This window comes from Bactrocera tryoni, chromosome 3 (assembly GCF_016617805.1).
Source record: "Bactrocera tryoni isolate S06 chromosome 3, CSIRO_BtryS06_freeze2, whole genome shotgun sequence".
Taxonomy (NCBI): Eukaryota; Metazoa; Arthropoda; class Insecta; order Diptera; family Tephritidae; genus Bactrocera; species Bactrocera tryoni.
The window spans coordinates 73,796,009-73,818,662 of NC_052501.1; the positions used below are offsets into that span (position 1 = coordinate 73,796,009).

At 33.1% G+C, this 22,654-nt stretch overlaps 1 protein-coding gene across 2 annotated transcripts in view; it reads right to left on the reverse strand.

The window, feature by feature from the left end:
- Positions 1-509: 509 nt before the first annotated feature.
- LOC120770542 (putative polypeptide N-acetylgalactosaminyltransferase 9) overlaps positions 510-22,654 on the reverse strand; it is a 110,709-nt gene continuing 88,564 nt past the window's right edge. Inside the window, exons 6-11 of one of the 2 annotated variants that reach the window (XM_040098099.1) lie at positions 22,109-22,327; positions 17,214-17,356; positions 14,590-14,680; positions 13,688-13,792; positions 3,130-3,237; positions 510-691 (exon numbers count right to left, since the gene is read on the reverse strand). In XM_040098099.1, coding sequence (XP_039954033.1) covers positions 530-691; positions 3,130-3,237; positions 13,688-13,792; positions 14,590-14,680; positions 17,214-17,356; positions 22,109-22,327 — 828 coding nt within the window. In that variant the 3' untranslated portion in view covers positions 510-529. Of the gene's footprint in view, positions 692-3,129; positions 3,238-13,687; positions 13,793-14,238; positions 14,350-14,589; positions 14,681-17,213; positions 17,357-22,108; positions 22,328-22,654 lie in introns of both variants that reach the window. The other variant, XM_040098098.1, reaches the window with a different exon arrangement.

Sequence of the window (22,654 nt, forward strand, 5' to 3'; positions counted from 1 at the left end):
TATGGTTATAAATTTATATAATATTTACATATGAAGCCCGACTGTTGGCCACGGCGTATGAGTGATGCGCTCCACTATTTATGTGTGTGTATGTGAGTGCCGCCTCACATTACAGCCACGGATAATTGTGACCATATTGCACTTCAGCTGCTGTAATGGGCCGTTTCTGCCGGTATTGTTGTTGTTGTTGTTGCTGCTGTTGTTTTTGTTGCTGGTGCTGCTGTTGCTTGAAGCGTTCTCTCGCCAGTTGCGCCACTTCAGTTGCTTGCTGCAATTTATGTTGCTGTCGTTGATGTTCTTGTTGCTTTTGTAGCTTTCCCTGCTGCTGTTGTCCTTGTCCGCCACTTCCGTATCTCATTTGTTGTGACGCTTTATGTTCTATATATCCGTGTTGTTGTTGTTGTTGGTTGTGCTTCTGTTTCAATTGTTGTTGTTGCTGTTTTTGTTGTGCATTTCCTGTGCGTAATTTATGCTATTTTCGTCGCTTGTGCGTCGGCAATAAAACTGTGCCGTTGGCATAAAAGTAACCTCACAATTTCGATGGATCGTAATTTTCGAGCTTCCATTGTTGTCGCAATTGATTCGAATCACACTCCTCCATGACCACTTTGTCCTTCTTCTCCGATATGGCCAGACACTTGTCTGATGAACCGTGTCGTATTTGACGCTTCTGCTGATTATACTTCCAGAACTGCAATGTGAGAGGCGATGGCATTGGCGAGCGGCAGAGCGATTGAGCGGTGGTGAGAAGAACATGGGTAAATGTGAAAGAGAAAAAATGTGTTAAGAGCATTGCAAATACATATATGTTTTAAAATAAGCTAGGCTAGTAAAAGCAAAATTAATTTTCGCTTTCGTTAATCTTACGGTTGTCCTTCAGACTAGTTGAATTCTTTTTTATTTTTTTACATTTGGAAGTAGTAAAGAAGAACTAAACAACAATTTTATCGCTATTGACTATGGTCATTAACTAGTCGAAGACCTATATCCATACAGTAAACTCTCCAAAAATGCTTGACTGAAACAGCTTAACAATTGTTTCAAATTTCAACGGCGCATAGTGCTTTAAATTGCAGCGAAATAATTTTTGCATACTTTGTGGGGCAAGTGAGAGTTATTGCAAGTACAAAGCTTACAGTTTATGTGTTGGAGACTCGAGCGCTTTATTTTAAATTATACTTAGAATGTATTGTTTTAGTATAAAAAACACTTCAAAGACTCTCAGTATAACTAATGGACCAACTCCTCACTTTCAGCTTTTTGTCTTAAGTACAAAGAATTTCTTTCGCAAACCGGATATCGAATACACACAATAAAAATTAATATTTAGCCAACATTTTCATTAAATTCTGTTACATTTGTGTCCTAAAAACCATTGCAAAAGGGGGAGATCAGCACGAGCCGGTAGAGGTCGTAAAATTCATGAAGGTCATGGCACTATAGGTCGCCCTGGTCGAGAGATCTAGTAAGTATTATCTATATAAATATTATCATATTCTAGTATTTTGAAGAATTTCAATATTCTCTTTCTAATACTTGTTCTTTTAGCTTTTAAAGCGATTTCGACAATCTTACTTTCTAGAAGAGAATTTCAAATTTATACAAAATGTTGAAAATGACTCTTCAAAACCTTTAGAAAGAGTATCGAAGCTCTTAAAATAACGGCAAGTCATTCACTAATTGTTATTTTATGCTTACTGCCTGCAGACTAGTTCTGTAAGCAGATGGCAGCGCAGTCAGCTGTTAATCTAAAGGAATCCTTTCTAATAGTCGCCTGTAAAAGGGATCATTCTATGATATTTAGAAAGTTCCCGTTTCGACCCAATACGCGGATGTTCGAAATCTTATAGAATATTCAATTATATTACTATACGGTCCACAAAATTGACTTCTCCTCCAGAGAGGGGAGGGAAAGGGGTTAGGTAGATAGGCCCAAAGCATTAAGTATCCATACGTATAGGAACAAACTAGCTAATTGAGTGGCAGGTGGTGTCTTTGCATCAAAATTAGTTAGCAAAATCGCTTACCGACAACCAGACAACTGCATGGTCTTTCAAGCGAAGATCACAGCAATTAAAGGGAGCTTTCTTGCTCTGACAAAGATTGTGCTCACAACCCATAGATATAAATAACCAAGCGGCTTTGAAACCACTAAAATCTAATCCCCAACATTCAAGAAGCACGCAAACGTGGTATAAATGGAATATGGGTCGCACATGTCGACTATTAAAATTCAAAGGGAAGTACGTAGAAGCTATAGTAGGTGTTCTAACAGGTCGCTTTCGAATTAGCAGTCAGTAACGGTAGACTGGGCACACAATACAATGACTATTGTAGAATCAGGAGGTAGAACATGAATGAGAACAAGTTGTTCTACTTCTACGTGAATGCAAAGCTTTGCATAGAAAAATAATCGGAACTATCTGTTGAGGGTTTCTTGACGATGTCTCAGAGTTTGCACAAATAAAACTTGTTATACTGAGGAACTTCATCAGGAACACAGGTTGGTTCAGTGAGGAGATAATACAGTGAGGGCGAGAGTAAATTTAGTCCCGGTGGTTTGACAATTGACCTCCTCCATTAGCTGCGTCGTAAGGCATATTCTCCATTGAAAAAATGGCCCATAAAATATAATTGTAGAGAATGTTGGGGTTTTTAATTTTATAAACCTGAGCTTCTTCCAGATCATCCTTCGCAACTTTCTTTCCAAAATTCTTACATTTCAATAGGTGACTTGCGAGGAATTTTGTTTCATAATTCAAACAAATTTTGTGGGTTTACTCTATGGATTCCTGATCTCAGACTGAATTTATATAATATCTATACTCTTTCTCTACCAACCATATCAATTTAAAGCCTTTGAGACTTTAGATACAAATTTTTGTATATTTTTTCCTAAGCCTTAAAACAGCTCCCCAAAACCATTCTTCAATTTTTTGTTTCATTCCTTGAAAACGATACTGTTTCCAAATTATGCAATCAATCGCGCTAGATGACAGTAAAATAAACCGATAACTTCTTGGTTCTCCGCCATACATTCAAACATATATCTTTTTCAAGTTTATGTGCTTTACCCCCACTTACGTTCCCCAAACGTTCGCGGCGTTTCATAAACCATTTGAGGCTTACCTGATTTCCTTTGGAGCCGTGACATGGATACAGAACCACATCGTTGCCAGCATAATCGAGACAGGCCTCATCGCGTCGTATTTCACCGCCTTTGCTCAGCATCCAATACTGCGGCGCGTTGCATGCACATAACGGTGTTGCATACGTGTGTGTTTGCGTACATTAGCGCGTGTGCGTGTATTTGGTTTTGTCATGTGGCGACCACCGAGCATACGTTGGTTGGGGTTTAGTTGATTGGTCGGTTGTATAACGGCATAAATACACAGCGATACAGCAGCACGCACGTGTTTCGATGTCGTAACGGTATCCATTCAACATTAATGTGAGGCGCAGTGCAAGTGCGGCGCATGTAGTTGTGTTGAGCGTGCGTGTGTATTCCAGGCACATCCCAAGGGGCAAAGTTGTTGTAAAATAAAATATTGAATTTATTTCGTTAGTGGAGTTGTAATACAATAAAAGAAACAACTGTAAAAAAATGGCGCAAACGGAATGCGTGCGTGAAATAATAAAAATGGCGAAAACGGAAGAGAAATGAAATAAAAAATGAATTAAAGCAAAATTATTTATGTACGAGAAATAAGCAAAAAAAGCGAATAAGAAATGGCAAATGGAAAAACCGTGAAATGCATGAATGATAAATAAGAAAAATAATATATGACCAAAGGCGATTATGGGTATGGTATTGTTTGCGTGTAAGTATGTTGCTGAGGAGTGTGTGTGTACTTAATTTCTTCTTCCAGCGAAGCCTTTTACGAATGAGGAAAAATACTGATTCCTAGTTTTATGATTGCTGACTGAAATCGAGTAAGTAAGAAATGTGTGCTTATACCAACTATAATAATTCATTTAATGCGGCAAATTTTTGGAAAAAAGCGAGTCAGGTATAAAAACTGGTATAAATATACTAACTGGTATAATGAAAGAAAACTTTACTTGCAGGTCGTTATACCAAATGAACCAGTCGACAATACCAAACGAACCACAAGTGGCATAAATCACATAAACTGGTATAATAAAAAATAACTAAATTCGTGGTCAGTTGACTAATAGCTTAACTGAAGAGAGTGGTGAGTTGAAATCACAACTGGTATAAATCACATGAACTGGTATAAAAAAGAACTAAACTCCCAGTCAGCTATACCTATACCTAACGCTAAACTATGGATAATGGCAAACCGAAGAGCAACCGATATCACAAAAATTGGTATAATTAAAATTGGTAAAATTAAAGTTTGAAGTTTGCCTCGTTGAACCAAAACTGGTAAAAATCCTATAAACTGGTGTAATCCAAGATAACTAAATTCGTGGTCAGCTAACCAATAGCTAAACAATCGAGAGTGCTGAGTTTGAGCCACAACTGGTTTAATTCTCATAAATGGGTGTAATCAAATAGAACTAGTTTCACAGTCACCTATACCTGTCGCTAAACTCTGAGGAGTGGCGACTAGAATAGACACTGGTATAAAACACGTAAGCTAGTATAATAAAATACGGTTCGATTTTCCAAGAGTTCTAACACTCTGAAACTCACTAAACTTTAGGGAAGAGCGACTCGAACAACAACTCGTACAAATAAAATGAAGCTGGTATAATTTTGGATTTATTTTGAGGTAAAATGTAACTGGTATAATTTTTAATGGTTTAAACTAAATTTTTTCCGATTTAATTTGGAGTAAAATGAAACTGGTATAATTTTTTACTCTTTAAATCAAAATTTTTTTGAAGTAAAATCAAACTGGTATAATTTTTTAATTTTTAAACTAGATTTTTCTAGAAATAAATTGAAGTAACCTGAAACTGGTATAATTTTTGACATTTAAAACTATATATTTTTGATATTTTTTGAAGTAAAATGAAACTGGTATAACTTTAATAGACCTTCCACCTGAAGAAAAAATTAAAATTTATTCTATATGAAATTATCAGAAAGCAGTTTTATCCTTTATGTGTATGAATTAAATATATTTAATTATATTCCAGTTTTCGAGATCAATTTTTTCAGATCTCTTTTTAAGTAGTCTGAAACTGGAATAATTCTGGCCTTTTTAAATTAGAGTTCTACATTTATATTTTTAATTAATTTGAAACTGGTAAGATTTTAGTAATTTAGCCTAAAACTGGTATAATTTTAATCGACCTTCCAGACGACATCACGAAAAAACAACGAGCTACTTCTATCGTAAAAAGGCAGTTGACAGACTAGTTCGACTTGTGGTTCATATTTGAGGCTTTTGCAAGGCTTCTTTAACTTTTTCGTATATTACATAAGTATGTTTAATAAATATGCTCGGCCTTTTGAGACTTTCTTCATTAAGGCAACGATGGCAATTTGCATCGGCAATGTGCTGGAATCTCATTTCAAAATTTGTATGTGTATGCATAAATGTATGTCATTTCAATATGAAGCAAATTTAATGAGCATGTGAATGAAATTGTTGCGATCAAATGGAATTGTATATTTTTGTACTCATTTTCTTTTGTTGCTGCGCGAAATGATGAAATTGTAAATATTATGTAATGTAATTTTAATGAAATGCGTAAGAAGTGTTTTCAAATTTCACACTTGCTGTTTTCAGTCCATTAAATACATGTTGTATGAAAAAATTATATTTTTAAAATTTTTATTTTTACTTCTTGATCACTCTTTATGGATTATTTTATTAATTTCAGAATGCCTTTTAAATAAATTTATATTAAAATTGTTAGTTATTTATTTATTTTCATGCCGTATTAAAAAAAATATATATTATTTTCATTTAACTTACGCTCAATATTATCTCTTGAAATATTTTTTTTCCGAACTTTCATAAATATAAATGGAAATTAAATAACATTTTCTACATGCCATTCTAAAATGTCAAAACGCTACGGAAATATAATTAAATATTCATATATGTATATAAATATTATAAAAGCAGCCTATTAAATATATTCGCAACATGTTTTTATAGGTTTGTCATACAAAAACCTGTACATGCATACATCTAGGCGCACAGCATGTGCATATTTTAATGCAATTTATTTCGGTTTTTATGCGCAGCGCCGTTAATTTGGGCACTATTAAAATATAGTGATAGGAAGTGTGAAATATTTTGCAATATTAATGAATGCAAATTGAAAAAAAATGAAGGTTGCATAGTTTGCGGCGCATGTGTAATAATATATTGACGTCGTTGTATTTTCCTTTTAATGAAAATTATATTTTCCCAGTTTTTAACAGCATTTTTATGCTGAATTTTTTTTGTTCATCGAGAAGTTAGTAAAAAGTGGATGTATGTCAAATGATTTTTTTTAATATTGTAAATTTATTTTTTTTAAAGAAAATATAATAAATTGTATTGTTATTATAAAGTAGTGAATTGTGTATAAATGGCGTTTGAGTTTTTTCAATACTTGGGAGCTGTTATTATGATATTTGTAAAAGATGCGTTTAACCTTTTCTCTCTTTATTGTAAGTTGGATCTTTAAATGTTTTAAACGTTTTAAATATTTATTTTATTTAGTCGCTTATACTTTTTATAATTATATATGTATGAAGAAATTATACAAAATTATCATATTGTTTATAATAAAAAAATATTTATACAAAATTAAGAAATTTATATGTAAGGGGTATTAGTGGCGAAAATGTATTTCCTCTGAACAAATTAAATAAAATACCAAAAATAATTAAGCAGAAAAAGAGTTTTTAAGAAAGTTTTAAAAACTGAATCCCTATTGAGACATTTTTATATTTACTAAGGAATTTATATGAATAAAATTAATTGTTGAACAGAACTATTTATTAAGACAAAAAAATATTTTTTGAGAATATTTTTTTAGAAAAATATATTTTTGTATGAAAACAGAAAAATTTTATTACAAAAACTCTTTTTCAAATTTTGTATGGGAATACATTTCCCTCTATTTAATATAATAAGTTTAAAAAAATCTAAGAAAAAATGTATTATTATTTTTATATTCAATGAAAAATATTTCATTAAAAAATGTGTAGAAAAAGGAAATTATATGTTAAGACATTTTTTTTAGGACAAAAAATTAAAAAACAATTTTAGAAATCTAAATTTAGAGTAAATATTTTTTGTTTAGAAATTTATAGCATTACAAAGAGGAACAAATTGTGTAAAAAAATATGTAGAAAAATTAAATTATTTATTGAGAAAATTTTTTTTATGAAAAAAAAAATAAAAAAAAAATCTTGTTATAATTTTTTTGTTTACATATTTTTCTTTTTAGAAATTTATAAAAATTTTTAGAGAAATATGTTTTATTAAAAAAATTGTAAAAAAACATATTAATTATTAAGAATTTTTTTTTAAGAAAATAAATAAGAGCCTTTTTTAGATAAAATACCAATAATAATTAAGCAGAAGAATAGTTTTTAAGAAAGTCTTAAAACAGAATCCATATTGAGACATTTTTATATTTACTAAGGAATTTATATGCATGAAATTAATTATTCAACAGAATTACATATTTATTAAGACAAAAAAAATATTTTTTGAGAAAAAGCTTTTTGAGAAAAATATATTTTTGTATAAAAACAGAAAAAAATTATTACAAAAACTCTTTTTCAAATTTTGTATGAAAATACATTCTCCTCTATTTAATATAACAAATTTAAAAAATATCTAAGAAAAAAATATCCAATGAAAAACAATTTAATAAAAAATGTGTAGAAAAAGGAAATTATGTGTTAAGAATTTTTTTTAAGACAAAAAATTAATTTTTTTTTTTGGACAAAAAGTTAAAAAAAAAATTTAGAAATCTAAATTTAGAGTAAATATTTTTTGTTTAAAAATTTATAGCATTACAAAGAGGAATAAATTGTATAAAAAAATAGGTAGAAAAAGGAAATTATTTTTTGAGAAATTATTTTTTTTATTAGAAAAAAATTAAAAATTTTTAGAGAATTTTGTGTTTATATATTATTCTTTTTAGAAAATTATAAAAATTTTTAGAGAAATACGTTTTATTAAAAAATTTGAAAAAAAAAATTAATTACTAAGAAATTTGTTTTTTTAAGCAAATAAATAAAAGTCTTTTTTTTTTTAGTGTAAATATTTGAATTTTAGAGCATTTGAGGACCACCGAACCGTCCACCTTTCAATTCTTCCATACTAAGCTTGTTGTTATCAAAACAGTACTATTATATTACTTCCAACAATTTCTCAAATTGCTTAACCATGCCTAAATTGATCACGTACAAAATCCCTGATTTCATTTGAATAAAAAAAAGACATTGGCGAAGATGTTTCAGCCTTTTTTTTTACTACCACTGATAGATTGCACAGATTTCGGTGAATTAGGTGGCATACATTGTGGCAAAAAGCATACGGAAATTCTAAAAAATGTATTTCACTAAGATGGCAGAACTGTCCTTAATTATTGTGCTAAGTATAAGCGCGATGATGGAAATAAAAAGTGAAGAATATGGTGCTTGAAAATCGTCAGGCAAGTGTTACAGAGATGGCAAGAAAGCTCGACATCTCTCGCGAGTCCGTTCGCATGAGTTTGGTGGATATTTTGGGTATGAAACGCGTTCTTGCTCGACACGTCCCGATAAAGCTGAATTTTTTCAAAAAGAGTACCGTAAACAGGTTTTTTGGACATGCTTAATCGTGGGATTTTAGATGCCAAATTCTGAGTATTATAACTGCCGGCAAGATATTGATTTATGAGGTTGGCATGCAAACAAGTCAATAATCATCGGAATGGAGAGAAAAAATGAGCTGAAACCAGTAAAACCATGCCAAAGTCGCTCAAATATCAAGGTGATGCTCATTGTTTTTTTCGATATTCCCGGTTTTACGCAGCATGAATTTTTTCCGAAGAGACAAGCGGTCAATAAGGATTTCTATTAGGCCCATTTGAGGCTTTTAAGTGAAAACAACCGGAATTGTGGAAGAACAATTCATGGATTTTACACGGTGATAATGCACCATCGCGTGAAGCCACGGTTGTGACCGAATTTAAAGCCAAAAACGCAATGAACACCATCGGTCAACCACCGTATTTACTTGATTTCGCTCTGTGTGATTTTTTCTTGTTCGCTTTACTGAAATTGACGCTCCACGTAACTCGTTTTCAGTCGATCGAAGAGATAAAACAAAATTCCCTGCAGGAACTGAAGCTCATACCAAAAAGTGCTTATGAAAGGTGTTTTGAGTACTGGAAAAAATCGGGTATTACAACTGGTGAGCATTACTTTGAAGACGACAAATTAGATACCGGGTACCTTTTTGTCACAGTGCATAGTAAATTCTTCTGAGCGCATGCAAATTACTTTTGAAATGCAAAGGGAGATTTTCATTAAATAAAATTGGAATTTTCCACGTTTGATTTTATTAAGCCTACAAATCTTCCGCAGAATTGTTCGTATATTTTCGATAAGGAAAAACGTGGAAATTTTACACAATGAAAATGTGAAAGCCTGAGGATGTGCCTCACGTGAAGCTTACATGCGCAAAAGGTGGGTCCAGAACCCTAATCATGATTGTAAAAAGAAATTCTATTATATATATTTATATTTATATATAGTTTTTTTGGTTGTATGTATTTTATATGGCATATATATTTTTTTGTTAGAACTGTGTTATTAATAAATCTTAATTATAAATTGTAAACATTTTTATTATAAAATTTTAGTTGCTTTTGTTATTTTGATAATTTAATTTATTTTATATTATTAACTTAATTATAAAAATGAATACTTCAGACCATATTTTATGAATTAATATTAATTTTTGTTCAATTAGTTATTTTTAACAATGTTTTCGTTTAATAAATTATGGTTTGTTATTATCCAGGAATTTACTGGATTTTAATGTTTCCTAAATTACCATTTTTGGGTTAATTAACGAGCCGCTTATGAAATTGTGGTTTTCAGTTTTAAATTTCTCGCTTTTCTCTTCACACCATGTTTATGTATTTTATATGCATATTAATGTAGGTATGTATGTATGTGATTTTTATGCAATTATATGTTACTTAAAATTATGAATAATTATGACTTTCTACTAAATTCCGTTTTACGCACTATAATTATGAATAAAATATGTTTTCTATAAAAACTTATGTGTTTTTATTGCCGCAATATGGCTTGCAATGTGATGTTAAAGCATGCCAGCAATAAAAAATTAGATGAATATGTACGTATGTATGTACTTAATATAACAATAAGGTCAATGATTAAGCCGCAGCCACAAACTCCGTGAATTAGTTTCTTTTTTTTTACCAAAATCAACCAAAAATATCAATTAATTCAAAGTAAATGTACGCTTATGCTAAACTCAGACCAAAGGAAAAGTACAAATGAGATTTTAAATAAATATATTATATATATGCAGTTGAGCTTCCCTAACTCGAATCACCATAGACCACAAAAAAACTTCAAGTTACGGATGAAATTTGTTTTCTACTGCCAATGCAAGAGTTCGAGTTAAGAATGCCCAACTGTATATGTACTATAAAGCATGTATATATGTATGTATAAACCTGTATACTATATCATAGCATGAGTGCAATCTGTCGGCTCACCCAACATTGCCGTCGGATGCAAATGAGTAAAGAGTTTGAGAAAAAAAATTAATTTAAAACTGCAGCTCGCTATAAGCCAGTGTATAAAATAATCGAGAACAATACGTTTGGCAATGCTCCAGTTCGACGTTTTTATACGAGTTTATCTTGTGTTTATTTTCGCAATTTTCCTCAGTTATTTCATCTGAAAAGTATGCTTTACCGTTATTTCGTAATAGTTTGCAATATTTTTTTGCTATACCGTTATGTGTTTGTTTAATATTTAAATTGATGCACGCTTTCAACAAAAAATAATTAAATAATTTAAATTTCTTTAGAGAGAATATGAAAAATTTGAGAATTTAATTAAAAAGCGTGACTGCAAACTTTTTCAGCACGACTGTATGAAAGAGTTTAAAATTAGACTAAGTGGGTTGATTTATTCGTTTATAGCTTTATAATTGAGGCCAATTGATTGATTTGCTGCATTTAAAATCGTTTTTCGGGTATTCAACTTATAACGGTTATAATGGGCGCACGTTTCAAGCTTAATAAGCTGAAAACCTGGAACTTCAAGTTTTTTGGGATTATAAGCAGAAAAAGCTTTCTTTCTGCAGTGAAAAAATGTATCATATTTTGCTGTAGCGATAATACTGAGAGACTTAAATAAATACTTAGAAGCATTTTAATTTAAATATTAAAAACATATTAAATAACAACAAACCGAGCCTTTTGAATAAATATTAATGAAAAAAAAATCATATGTTAACTAATTTTCTATGGAAAAAAATATGTATGCTATTACATGAAAAATTCAGAAAGTAAATATGGCACTGTGCTTTAAAATTTAGAGCTTTAAGCTCATTCAATTCAAAGGCTTCTAGACTTGAAAACAGTTCACATATTATCTAATTGACTTTGGAAAAAATATGTATGCTTCTACATGAGAAATTCAGCAAATAATTACTGGCTTTTAAAGTTTAGAGCTTTAAGCTCATTCAATTCACAGACTTCTAGACTTGAAAAAAGATCATATATAAGCTAATTCCATTTAGAAAAAAATAATTCTGCTATTACATGAGAAATTAAGCAAAAAAATACTGCCCTTTAAAGTTTAAAGCTTTAAGCTCATTTAATTCGAAGACTTATAGACTTGAAAAAAAGTATGAAACATAAGCTAAATCTTTTTTGAAAAAAATATTTATGCGATTACATGAGAAATTCAGCAAGTAAATATGTACTACGCTTTAAAATTTAGAGCTTTAAGCTCATTCAATTCGAAGACTTCTAGGCTTCTTTTAACACTGAGTTTCTAAAAAATGTTGTTGAAATAAAACAAAAAATATAACAATACTAATTCATATATACTCCATTAGTTCAAACTCTTACTTTATAAAGAGATTTAAAATGCCTGTAAGCTTTTAATGCAAGCTTTGGATGTTTAAATTCGCGTACGAGGGCAGAAATTAGCAGTTGCACTTCTATAAGTTTCTTTGACACAGTTTTTAGTTTGATGAGATGTAAAAATAGGAGCATAAAGCTTTAAGCTTTTTAAGCTTCATATGAAAAGTTAAGAAAAGAAATTTAAAAAAAAGCTTTGGTCAGCGCAAAAATTGTGCTATTATAAAAATACGTATCTTCTACATTTCAAAGCTACAGTTTGAACGTTATTCAAAATTGAAAACTGTGGAAGTTTTCGTGCTTTTAGTAAACTTTTATGTTAAACTACAATTTTGGATACCATAAAACTTCCTAATAGCTTCCCATTGAAAACTGCTTAGTATTTCAACTATGCAAAAGTTTGCTTCTGAACTTTTAGCATTAGAAATGAATTTTATAATTACTGTCTTAATTACTGTGAAAACTTTTATGCTTTCAGTAAACTTTTGAGTTACACCATAATATTGGCTGTTTTTTAATACCCTGAAAGCTTGCCATTGAGAACCGTTTAGTATGGTTATGAATCTGGAATCGAAGATCTTGGCAAACCGAAAAGGAAGAGTTAATTAGATTATGAAGTCAGTACATATTCTTCTAAAAGCTTTTGAAAGAAACTTTCATTGGAGAAACTCACATTAGGCTGACGGCATATTTTATGCATGGAGACAAGTTCAGCAATAAATCTGAAATGCATTAGAAGTCGTTTAGTAAACTATTTCAATGAAAACCTTAAAATTTTATGCAGTAATTTTAATCAAAAAGTATTGAAGAAAATTTTTAGACTATAAATCGGTCAGAAACTTTTATAAACTCACTCAAGTATCCCTCTTTTTATTAATTGCTAGTAGAATACTTAGCTTGTAAGTATTTGTTAATACAGCTTTAGCCAAAGAAGCTCTTAATGAGCTTTTCGTCTAAAAAAATGTGGTTTTATGTTCAATCAAAAGCTTTAAGCTTCTGTGAAAGTGCAAATAATGGAGTTTAGCATGAAGAATTTTTTGAAGTAATGTGTGAAAGTCGCAAATATTCTACGAGGTAAGGACCTCCTATTTTTCTAAAGCTTATGAACTGCAAATAAAAAATATAAAAGCGGGAGAGAAAGTGAAAAAGTAGTTGTATTTGGGAGCCGTGCTCCTTACAAAGTTGCAATCGCTCAAGCTATATTTTAAGCTTTCCTATCCAAGCCCTTGATAAGCCCACTTACGCAACCCAAAACCCCAGCTACAGCTTCAAGTGTGTTTACCAACACCAAAATAATAAATTAGTACTAAAATGGGTAAAATATGAAAATCTAATGTTTTTAGCATGATACATTTCGTGGGCTTTAGTTTGAGGCAGACAAAATTTGGCTATGATTTTCCTTCAAACCGATTGGCGAATTTTTAGAATTTTTTTCAACTACTAAAATAAACGCTATAAATAGGATGATAATGGTATAAATTATAGTGGTAGGTAGGCGCCATTGGGAAAGGTGAAAACGAAAACAAAAAAATTATAAATCAAAAAAGCCAAAATAAGTTAATTTTCGGTTGGTGGGGTGGGGTGTCGCTAGTTGGCGCGTAGAACGTATGAGTAAGGAAGGCAATGTAAAATAAAGTACCTGATTTCCGCCTTGGCCATGACAAGGATACGGTTCAACGGCCGATTGCACTTCGCTTCCAGTCGCGGCCGAATCGAGACACATATCAGTGTAAATATTTGCAATCTGAAATTGGCAATGAAGTTCGGTTGCAAACGATCAGTACGAAAGCCTAGTGTGGTTGCTATTGTTTTTACTTTCATTTGCAGGCAAACCCATAACCATTTTTGTTTTTAACCGAAACATTATTTTTTCCAATTTTTTTCTTGTTGTTTAGTAGTTTTCTCTCAACATAGGAAATATATGTTATAAGGGTTAACGCTAAGTGGGTGTTGGGGGTGGTTTAAAGTATAAAAATTAATTACTCGAAACACATTAAATATACATAAAATGAAATATTTGATAATATTTTTGCTATTGTTGCTTTTGTTTTTGGTTTGTGGTACGGAGCTTGTGGCGGTCGCATAGTTTTGGTTCCTCATTGCTGCTGTAACATGCAAATTATTTTTGTTGCTGGCAGCTATTGCTGTTGTTGTTGTTTTGTGTTTAGTTGTAAACACTTTTGCACAAACCTGATTGCCGCCTTGCCTGTGGCAGGGATACAGTCCGACTGGCTTCTTCAAGTTCCGCTTGCCCGCCGGGGAGTCCAAGCATGTGCGACCGCCAACGCCTAGATTTCTTATCTGTAATTCGTATTGTTGTTGTATTGGCATGTTAAAATTTGTGGTTAATTACGTACATACAGAATGTAGTTATATATTTTGGGCAGTGGCTAATATACATTTGGCTATTCTTGTTTTTTTGTTGTATATAAATTTGTTATATTATATTATTTGCTTGGAAATTTTGACATATACGTATTTGTATTAGTATTCAGGCAAGTAATATGTGTGGGTTGCATTAGCAATGAACGTGCAACTTACCTCGCCATTCGCCACTGAATCGCCAGGTATGAAGAGCTCTGGGTAGACATTGTCGAGATACCATTTGAAGCTCTGGCAGCCAAGGTTGCGTCTGTGGAGGAAGTATATAAAAATATATTGTGAATATAAGTATGTGGAAAGAAGCAGAAAAAACAAAAAAAGCAGAAAGAATTGCGTACCACTAATATAGCGTATCTGTACACCCGCAGAAATTATGTTTCAAATAATACCCAATACGCTTACAATTACCTATTTATAACCCGTGTATTTGATAATATGATTTCGATAAATATGTTGAGAATTACATGGTTGCTGCGCATCACGAATGAAAATGTTTTTCAGCGGCGAAATATTTATATTTAATTTGTAAATAACAAATGGAATGAAATATGCTGCAGTGCTATTAAGGATTTGCAGCTGAATTAGAAGGTCTCTGAAGCTTACTATAACGTCAGCCCAAAAATATTTTTTTTTGTAATTTGATAAGCCGATGGAAAAATTGAACTACAAGGAAAGTGTTTAAATAAGAAAACAAAGTTATTCCGAAAAATTCCGAGGCAGTTTTAAACAATACTTTAACATAAGCAAAAATGGAAAAATGTCTTGAGAGTTTGGGAACCATGCCATAAAGATAAAACTGTGTTAATCGATCATACTCGTATTATCGAAGTATGAAGCTTTTTAGTGCTACTTTCTCCAGGCTGGAATAGCAACAACAATATCAGGCTCGATATCTAACGCAGAATAGCTCTTGCTAACAGCTGATACTTCGGACTGAGTAGGCAATTAAGAAGTAAAGTCCTATCTCGACGAACAAAGACAAACTTCTGCAAGTCCTCATGGCGAATAACGAAGTCAGTGGAACGACGACCTGTACATGTTAAACGACGAAATTGACATATGTAGTTCAGTAAATTAAGAGACAGCGGTTACACTGGCTCAAGAACGCTGATCTACTCTTTTCCTTTGAGTCTTCGATATCTTGATAAATTTTTATATTTAATTAATAAAAAAAAAAAACAATTTAGATAGGTGGCAACCTTTATTAAAAATATCTTCGAGTAAATATTTTCGAAACTTCTTTACTTTCATTATAATGCAGTTCAATTTTATCTACTCAAAATATTTACCAAAAATATAGGAACCGTGGCAACACTGGCATAAATATTTCCAAGAAAAATTTTGCTAAAAGATATATAGCTGCTGCATATTGTAAATTTTAATTTATTTTAACAAATGAATTTAATAAAAACTGTAAGCAAGTGGCAATCTTTATCAAAAATATCATACGTTTCCGAGCATACGTTTTCTAAACTTGTTGATTATAATGCAGATATACTTTATCTTTTTAAATACCATACATGTATGTATGTATATATGTATGTATGTGGCAACCCTAATGCAACAGATATATTTTTAAGTATTGTAGTTCTCAAAAGTACTTTCTTGAAAGTTCTTAGTTTCCTGCGCACATTTTTATATTTAATTAATAAAAAACAACAATTTAGATAGGTTGCCACCTTTATTAAAAATATGCTTCGAGTATACGTTTACTGTACTTCTTCGTTTTGAGTATATTACAACTTTAGTTTATCTTATACATTTTTTGCCAAATATTACCAAGTGGCAACTCTGATTTAAATAATATTTTGAAACAAAAATTTTTAAAACTAATGTACTGTGACCCCTACATACATTTCTCTTTAAATTTAACTTTCTTTTTACACAAATTTCAAACAGGTGGCTCCCCTGATTAAAAAATTTCGAAAGCATAATTCTTAACCCTGCTTATGCTGATGTTCTTATTGTTACCAGTAATAATTTTGAATAACCAAAAATTAATTTAAAAAATTTTAAACAGGTGGCAACTCTGAACAAAATTTTAAAGTATTGTTTACGCTGATATTGTAACTGTTACATGTAATTAATTTTAATTACCAGAAATTAATAAAAAATTTTAAACAGGTGGCAACTCTGAATAAAATTTGAAAGTTTTTTTTATAGTCCTCATTATGCTGATGTTTAACGGTACCATATGCGTTATTAATTTTATTTACCAAAGATAATACAGGTTTTAAACAGGTGGCAAGACTGATTAAAAAGTTTCTAAATTATATTTCTTAGCCCTCTTTATGCTGCTATTCTAACTGTAACATGTAATTAATTTTAATAACGAAAAATTAATAAACATTTTTAAACAGATGGCAACGCTGTTTAAAAAGTTGACTTGTTTATGCTGATGTTCTAACTGTAACACGTAATTAATTTTAACAACCAAAAATTCGTAAAAAAATTTAAATAGGTGGCAACACTGATTAAACATTTTCGATTTATAAGTGTATTTCTTAGCCTTTTATACATATTCTGATGTTCCAATTGTGATAACAAAGCTGAAAACCGTAATAATTTTCAAATGCAAATCTCTTATTGCTTCTACTTGAAACTCATCAGTTCCATTCCAATTCTAAAATATTTCGTTTAATTTATTAAATTTGTTGCACAAAAAGTGGACCCTGTCAAAAAAATATTTCAAAATTCATAACATTCATTGCGGTCAACTGGTAGCACTGATTTCGATAATTTACTTTCTAAGCTTTCAATAGAGTTGTTCATTTCATACTCACCTGAGCTCTCTACGTGCACTCACATCGCCATAGTCACCCTTGTCCTGGCCAATGCGCTGGTAATAGTATTTCGCATAGTCATCCAGCCAGACTTCAGCCAAACGCACCGAGTTCTTCTTCAACACATTCACACCAGAGCGCCACTGCAAAAATAAGGAAATAAGAAATGAGCAAAATTGAAATGGGAAAAGGGAAACATGAAATTGAAAAACAATTGAAAATTGTGTAAATTAATAGACACGAAGACGGCAGCAGAGCAAATGTATAAATGAGTTAAGAAGCGGATGAACGGTGGAGCGGCGCAAAAAGGGGCACTAATTGAAAATAACAAGAAGACGTGGCAGCTGAGCAAGGAAATTGCAGATGGAGCGCGCATGAGGCAACAATAAAAGTAACGTTATAATTGGCAATACTGTGTATATATGTATGCATGTATGTGTGTGTGTGTATTTTTGGCGAACACATTCGAGCGCTTGAATTCCGGGAATGTTTCATTAGTGGACGCCAATCTTCATTTATACCAAACAATGCAAGGATGCAGAGGCACACACACACACACATGTATATACTTGTATGTATATACGCACATGTGTGTGTATAAAATGCCAAATTACTGTCTCAGCTGTAGCGTCATTGAAACACTAATTACCTGCTGCCCGATGGTTGGACGCCTGGTCTCGGGGGCCTCTACGCAATTTGCTCGTTTTCAAATAATTTCAGCATCACCTGAAAAAGACGCAACGCTGCCGCACCCTAAAGCCAACACAAACACATTTAATATCACCATAGCAACTTCATTTGTGCAACACACACGCACACAACATACATATTTGCAGCAATAGCAACAACTTAATGTTCATAAAGAGTTGCTCGGCATTATTGTTTTTGCCTTTTTGCCATTCTTTCCTCTTATGCTGTTCTTGGCAGCAGCAGGAAAATGATTGTCCTTACTTGCCGCAAACCACAGCAGCGATAATTGCTGAAACATGAGCGCAAAGCATGTCCCCTAGCACATAGCACGTAACAAAAGCAACAACAAGCTGGTAAAGGAAAAATCAAGAAAAATTGCTGCTACCGAAAGTGTGTAGACATTGTGTCAGAATTGGTTGCTTTTAGCTCGTCAGCGCCCGGCTGACTGCATGCGCTTGGCAGGAAGTGTTTTGTGTTTGTCGTGTTGTTATTGTTGGCTGCTGTGCTTAAATTAAGCTATATTTGAAAATTCTGTGTGCTTAATCAGTGGTTAAAAGAACGTGCGTCCAAATGCTTAGAGTTGCCATATATTTGGAGAAAAAACTTGGGAGTCCACCGCGAGCCAGTGTCGTTGGAATTGGTGATATTTTGATAAATGCAGAATGTTATATGATCCAAAACTGTTTTCACGCCGCTGTATGAAGTTGGAGTTGTTGTAATTCTATAAAAAGGAAATGGTATTTCTTTAGCTTCCCGATAAATTTCGCTTTCTATCTCAGAAGGCAATCGAGGTAATTGCTATTGTTCTCTAAGCGATTAAGGTCAGTTAGATCTTCGTCGTGTCATCTTATGTCTATACTCTTTGAAGGATAGAGCATACGATTTTGAATATCAAATCGTCTTACTCGCTTCAGGTCGTTGAGATCAGTTACCTTACATTTATACCGTTCGATGAATAAAACATGAGCTTTTGGATATCAAAGGGTCTTACTCATTATAGACAACATATCGCTTTACTAGAGCTATTACTTTTCGCTAATATCTGTTCAGAAAATTGTGTTCATAAAGAGGGTTTTAAGTATTCCCAGCTTTGTCGAATTCAATTCTCATTTCCTTCCGTACTACAGTCTCCCTTAATTACATTCTGGAGCTCATCAAAGCATTTTTGAAAAGTTCCCAACAGAACTACGGTTAGACTACATTTTTATATGGTTTTATTCCGAAAAGACTTTCGAGAAAAAGTGGCGTGGACTATAATGGTGCATATATAGACTTGAAGTAACAAAGGTCAAAGACATTTTAGCTTAGAGCTCCCAAGTCCGGAGTTAATTCACGCTTTGGAAGAACTGTAAAATAGATATCTCTTCTTCAGACCTTAAAATTCTAATAATCATAAATTACCCAGTGTGCTACTGACAGAATCGCTTCTTTTTCTTCTTTATTGGCGCAGGATGAGATCATCCGAGGCTGTTGTAACGTTTTTATTGGGGGCGTTGTTCACGTGACGGGTACCAAACCAAACCCAGCGCATAACCCTGGGGAGGGATGGTTCGCCTTTCCACTTTAGCTCACTTTCAAACTTATGTTCCATGGCTACCCAGCGGATAATTGGTCTAAGGCCGGATAATATATAGAAAGAGAAGAGGATGCTTGTTTGAGCCATATGTAAAAGAATTTTTCCTGGCCACTCCCAAGTGAATGGCGCTCAGAGAACTTTCCTCAATTGCGTGAACTTCTATACATGACTCCATCTCTTACTTAGCATATTTCTGCCATTGAAATTATATGCTCTTACATATCTGAAGCGAGTTCTAGATAGGGACACACAGGAAGAGAGTAGGTGCTCCACCGTCTCTGCCATGCGTACTTTCCTGCACTTTCTACATGTTTCATCGTTAATAATACCCCTCAGCTGTCAACCGTGAAGTAGTCGTTTCAAGAACCTATTGAGTATAAAGCATGTATGTTTTCTTTCCGCTCCGATTTCCGATCTGTTTGTCAACCCTTCCGGAAATTTCCTTGTGCATCGTTTTTAGGGCGCATTGACATTTTTGGCAATCTTATCGACTATTTCGTTTTTCGGAACGCTCCTGTGGTGTGGAACCCAGTATATATGCAGTCGCTATTCGACTGCCACTATATCTACCGCCTTCCTGCATCTAAGAACATTCTCTGACACAGTGCGATGTGAGATTATTGGTTTAATTGCCGCTTGGCTATCGACGTACATATATATTGAAGCTCTTTATGTCGTTTTCTGCGTTATTAGCTATCTAAATAGGTTTTTTGACCGCATGAAACTTGACTGTTTGAAAAATACTGTAGTATTCCGGCATCTTGAGATCTAGCTCCGCACAAGTGATTCTTGCGCCAAGTCTATCAGTAATTTTTAATCATAAGCATTTTATACTTTCTAGATCTAACTAAAATTTACAGTCAGCAGAAGATTTATGCTTCAGTAAAATTTAGTATCTGACTCTCTCGTTGTTACCAATTAATACGTTAACCAAAATATATGGTAACTCTTTCCCTTTCGACTTTGTCGTAACTTACACAACATATTCGCTTTGTGGAGCTTCGGTTTCCATGCGAGCGCTCACCCTAGTCAGCCAGTACTCGACCGCTGCTTTCAGCACGTGACCTAACAGTAATTGATGTAACAACACATGCGAGTAATAGCAATCCCGCTTACTTTACTCTCTACTTATTCTCCCCGATATTTATATTTGTAGACGAGAGTATATCCTCACCAAGCACTCCCTTTCCCACTATGCACCTCCGTCTCTTAACCGAGTTGCTTATTGTTCGTCAGGTGTTAAACAGCATATAGGTTTTCCTGCACTGCCCGAACAAATGGAGTGTCAACACTTGGCTCATGGACAGGTGATACCCATTTGTATGTATTTATGTATGTGTGTACTTAATATCGTGCGCTTTTATTTTTGCCACGGACAACAAACGGTCTGCTTGGCTAGCCAGGTGGCTTGTTTATTTATTGCACAATATCCTTGGGGGTCTTGGCAACCAAAGTGTGGGAGTATGGCATGATGGAAGGTATATTCGTATTGTAAGCTCTTATTTCACTCTGGGTGAAGGTTTAAGTGCGCACAAGTGCTTTATATGCCTACTTACATTAAGGCTTATTTACATACCTACTATTTGCATAGACACTTTAGCTGGACTGAGTAACAAATACAGCAAAACACATGAAAATATCAGACTTTCTACGTTGAAATAATATGGATGTTCCGTCACCAGCTTTTATCAAGCCATTAGTATAAAGCGATAAGCGGTGGTTATGAGTCCACCGTTTTGTTTATCAAACCACTTTTTATGAACTCGGAACTAATAATTAAGACTTGTATGAAGCAATATCGGGGTTTGGGTTTAGAAATGTTCTTGCAGCATAAAATCAGAACAATAATCCACTGAATCAAAGGTAAGAATTGGTATATGAAGGATAGACAGAGTCTCTCAAGTCTAGATCCGTAATCCGTAATGAGTAGGTCGAGTTTAGGACTCAGGCTCATAATAATAATTGGATGTATTCTGGATGACCATTGGGATCTATTATTAGTTACCGAAAAAGAGTAACAGAATATTGCGCGAGTTTCTGGATGTATTGTGGACGGCCGTAGAGTTGGTTGACGGAGTTACATATTGGCAGCATGAATCCCTATAATATGTGGTCCACCCCTTATAGATACAATATATCTTAAGGTCTGGTTAGATCTTATGATTAATACAAGCATTGCTTGTATCACACCTAAACGAGTTAGAGTTTGTACATCTTACTCCTATAGCCTACTATATAGCTCGAACCAGGGTTAGACTCAAGTCAACTCAGATCAGGAGCATTCGAAGCAGTCCTGCTGATAGATGTTGGTTCAGTGATGATAATATTAGTTTAGGACTTACTAGCTGCTTACTAGTTCGAACTTGTTGGGTGGCGTATGACTCGTCGTGGAAACTGATTCTTTTAAATAACTTTTTCTTAAAGTAGAACGACCTGAAACTCAAGAAATTTTGTCCTAGTCAAAGTTACTTGAGTTGAAACTTCGAGAAATAGGTGACTCTTTTTTCCGATTATAAACTCGCGGGTTATGAAAAAGGTGAACCAGCTATCTTCTCCTCTCTTTTGCGAAACGGAAGACATACATATTTTAGTTCTCTTAATCTCTACCTCTCTTTTCTGCTCCACTTACCTTATATGGTGAACGCTTGCGGAATATATGCCCCACATGTGAGCATGGTATAATCTCCAGTGTGCCACCGCACATCCATGTTTTGAAAGACAATTCCAAATTCTCACCACCCCAAATATCGAAACCCGAATCATACGTGCCAAGACGTTCGAAGAATTTACGATCTATGGAGAACAGACCGCCAGCCATGGTGGGTGAGTAGACCGGTTCAGCGGAGTTCTAAAAGAGAGAAAATAAGGTTTTTATTTAATATTTTTGCTGTGAGTTTCTTTTTTTAATAAAATTTTTAGTGCTAAGTGATTGATATGCCCTTAAAAGAGCATATTGAGTTTGCCACGAAGTTTGTAGCAACCAAAAGTGACACGTCCTAGTTAAAATATATATAAATATTTGATCAGCATAATGAGCTGAACTAGTCCCTCAGTTTTGAGACATAGATCTTAAATTTGCCAAACGTCTTTTTCTCATCAAGGAGCTGCTCATTTGTCGAAACCGTCGATATCACACTGCTATAGCATATAGCTGGTCATATAAACTGAACTATCG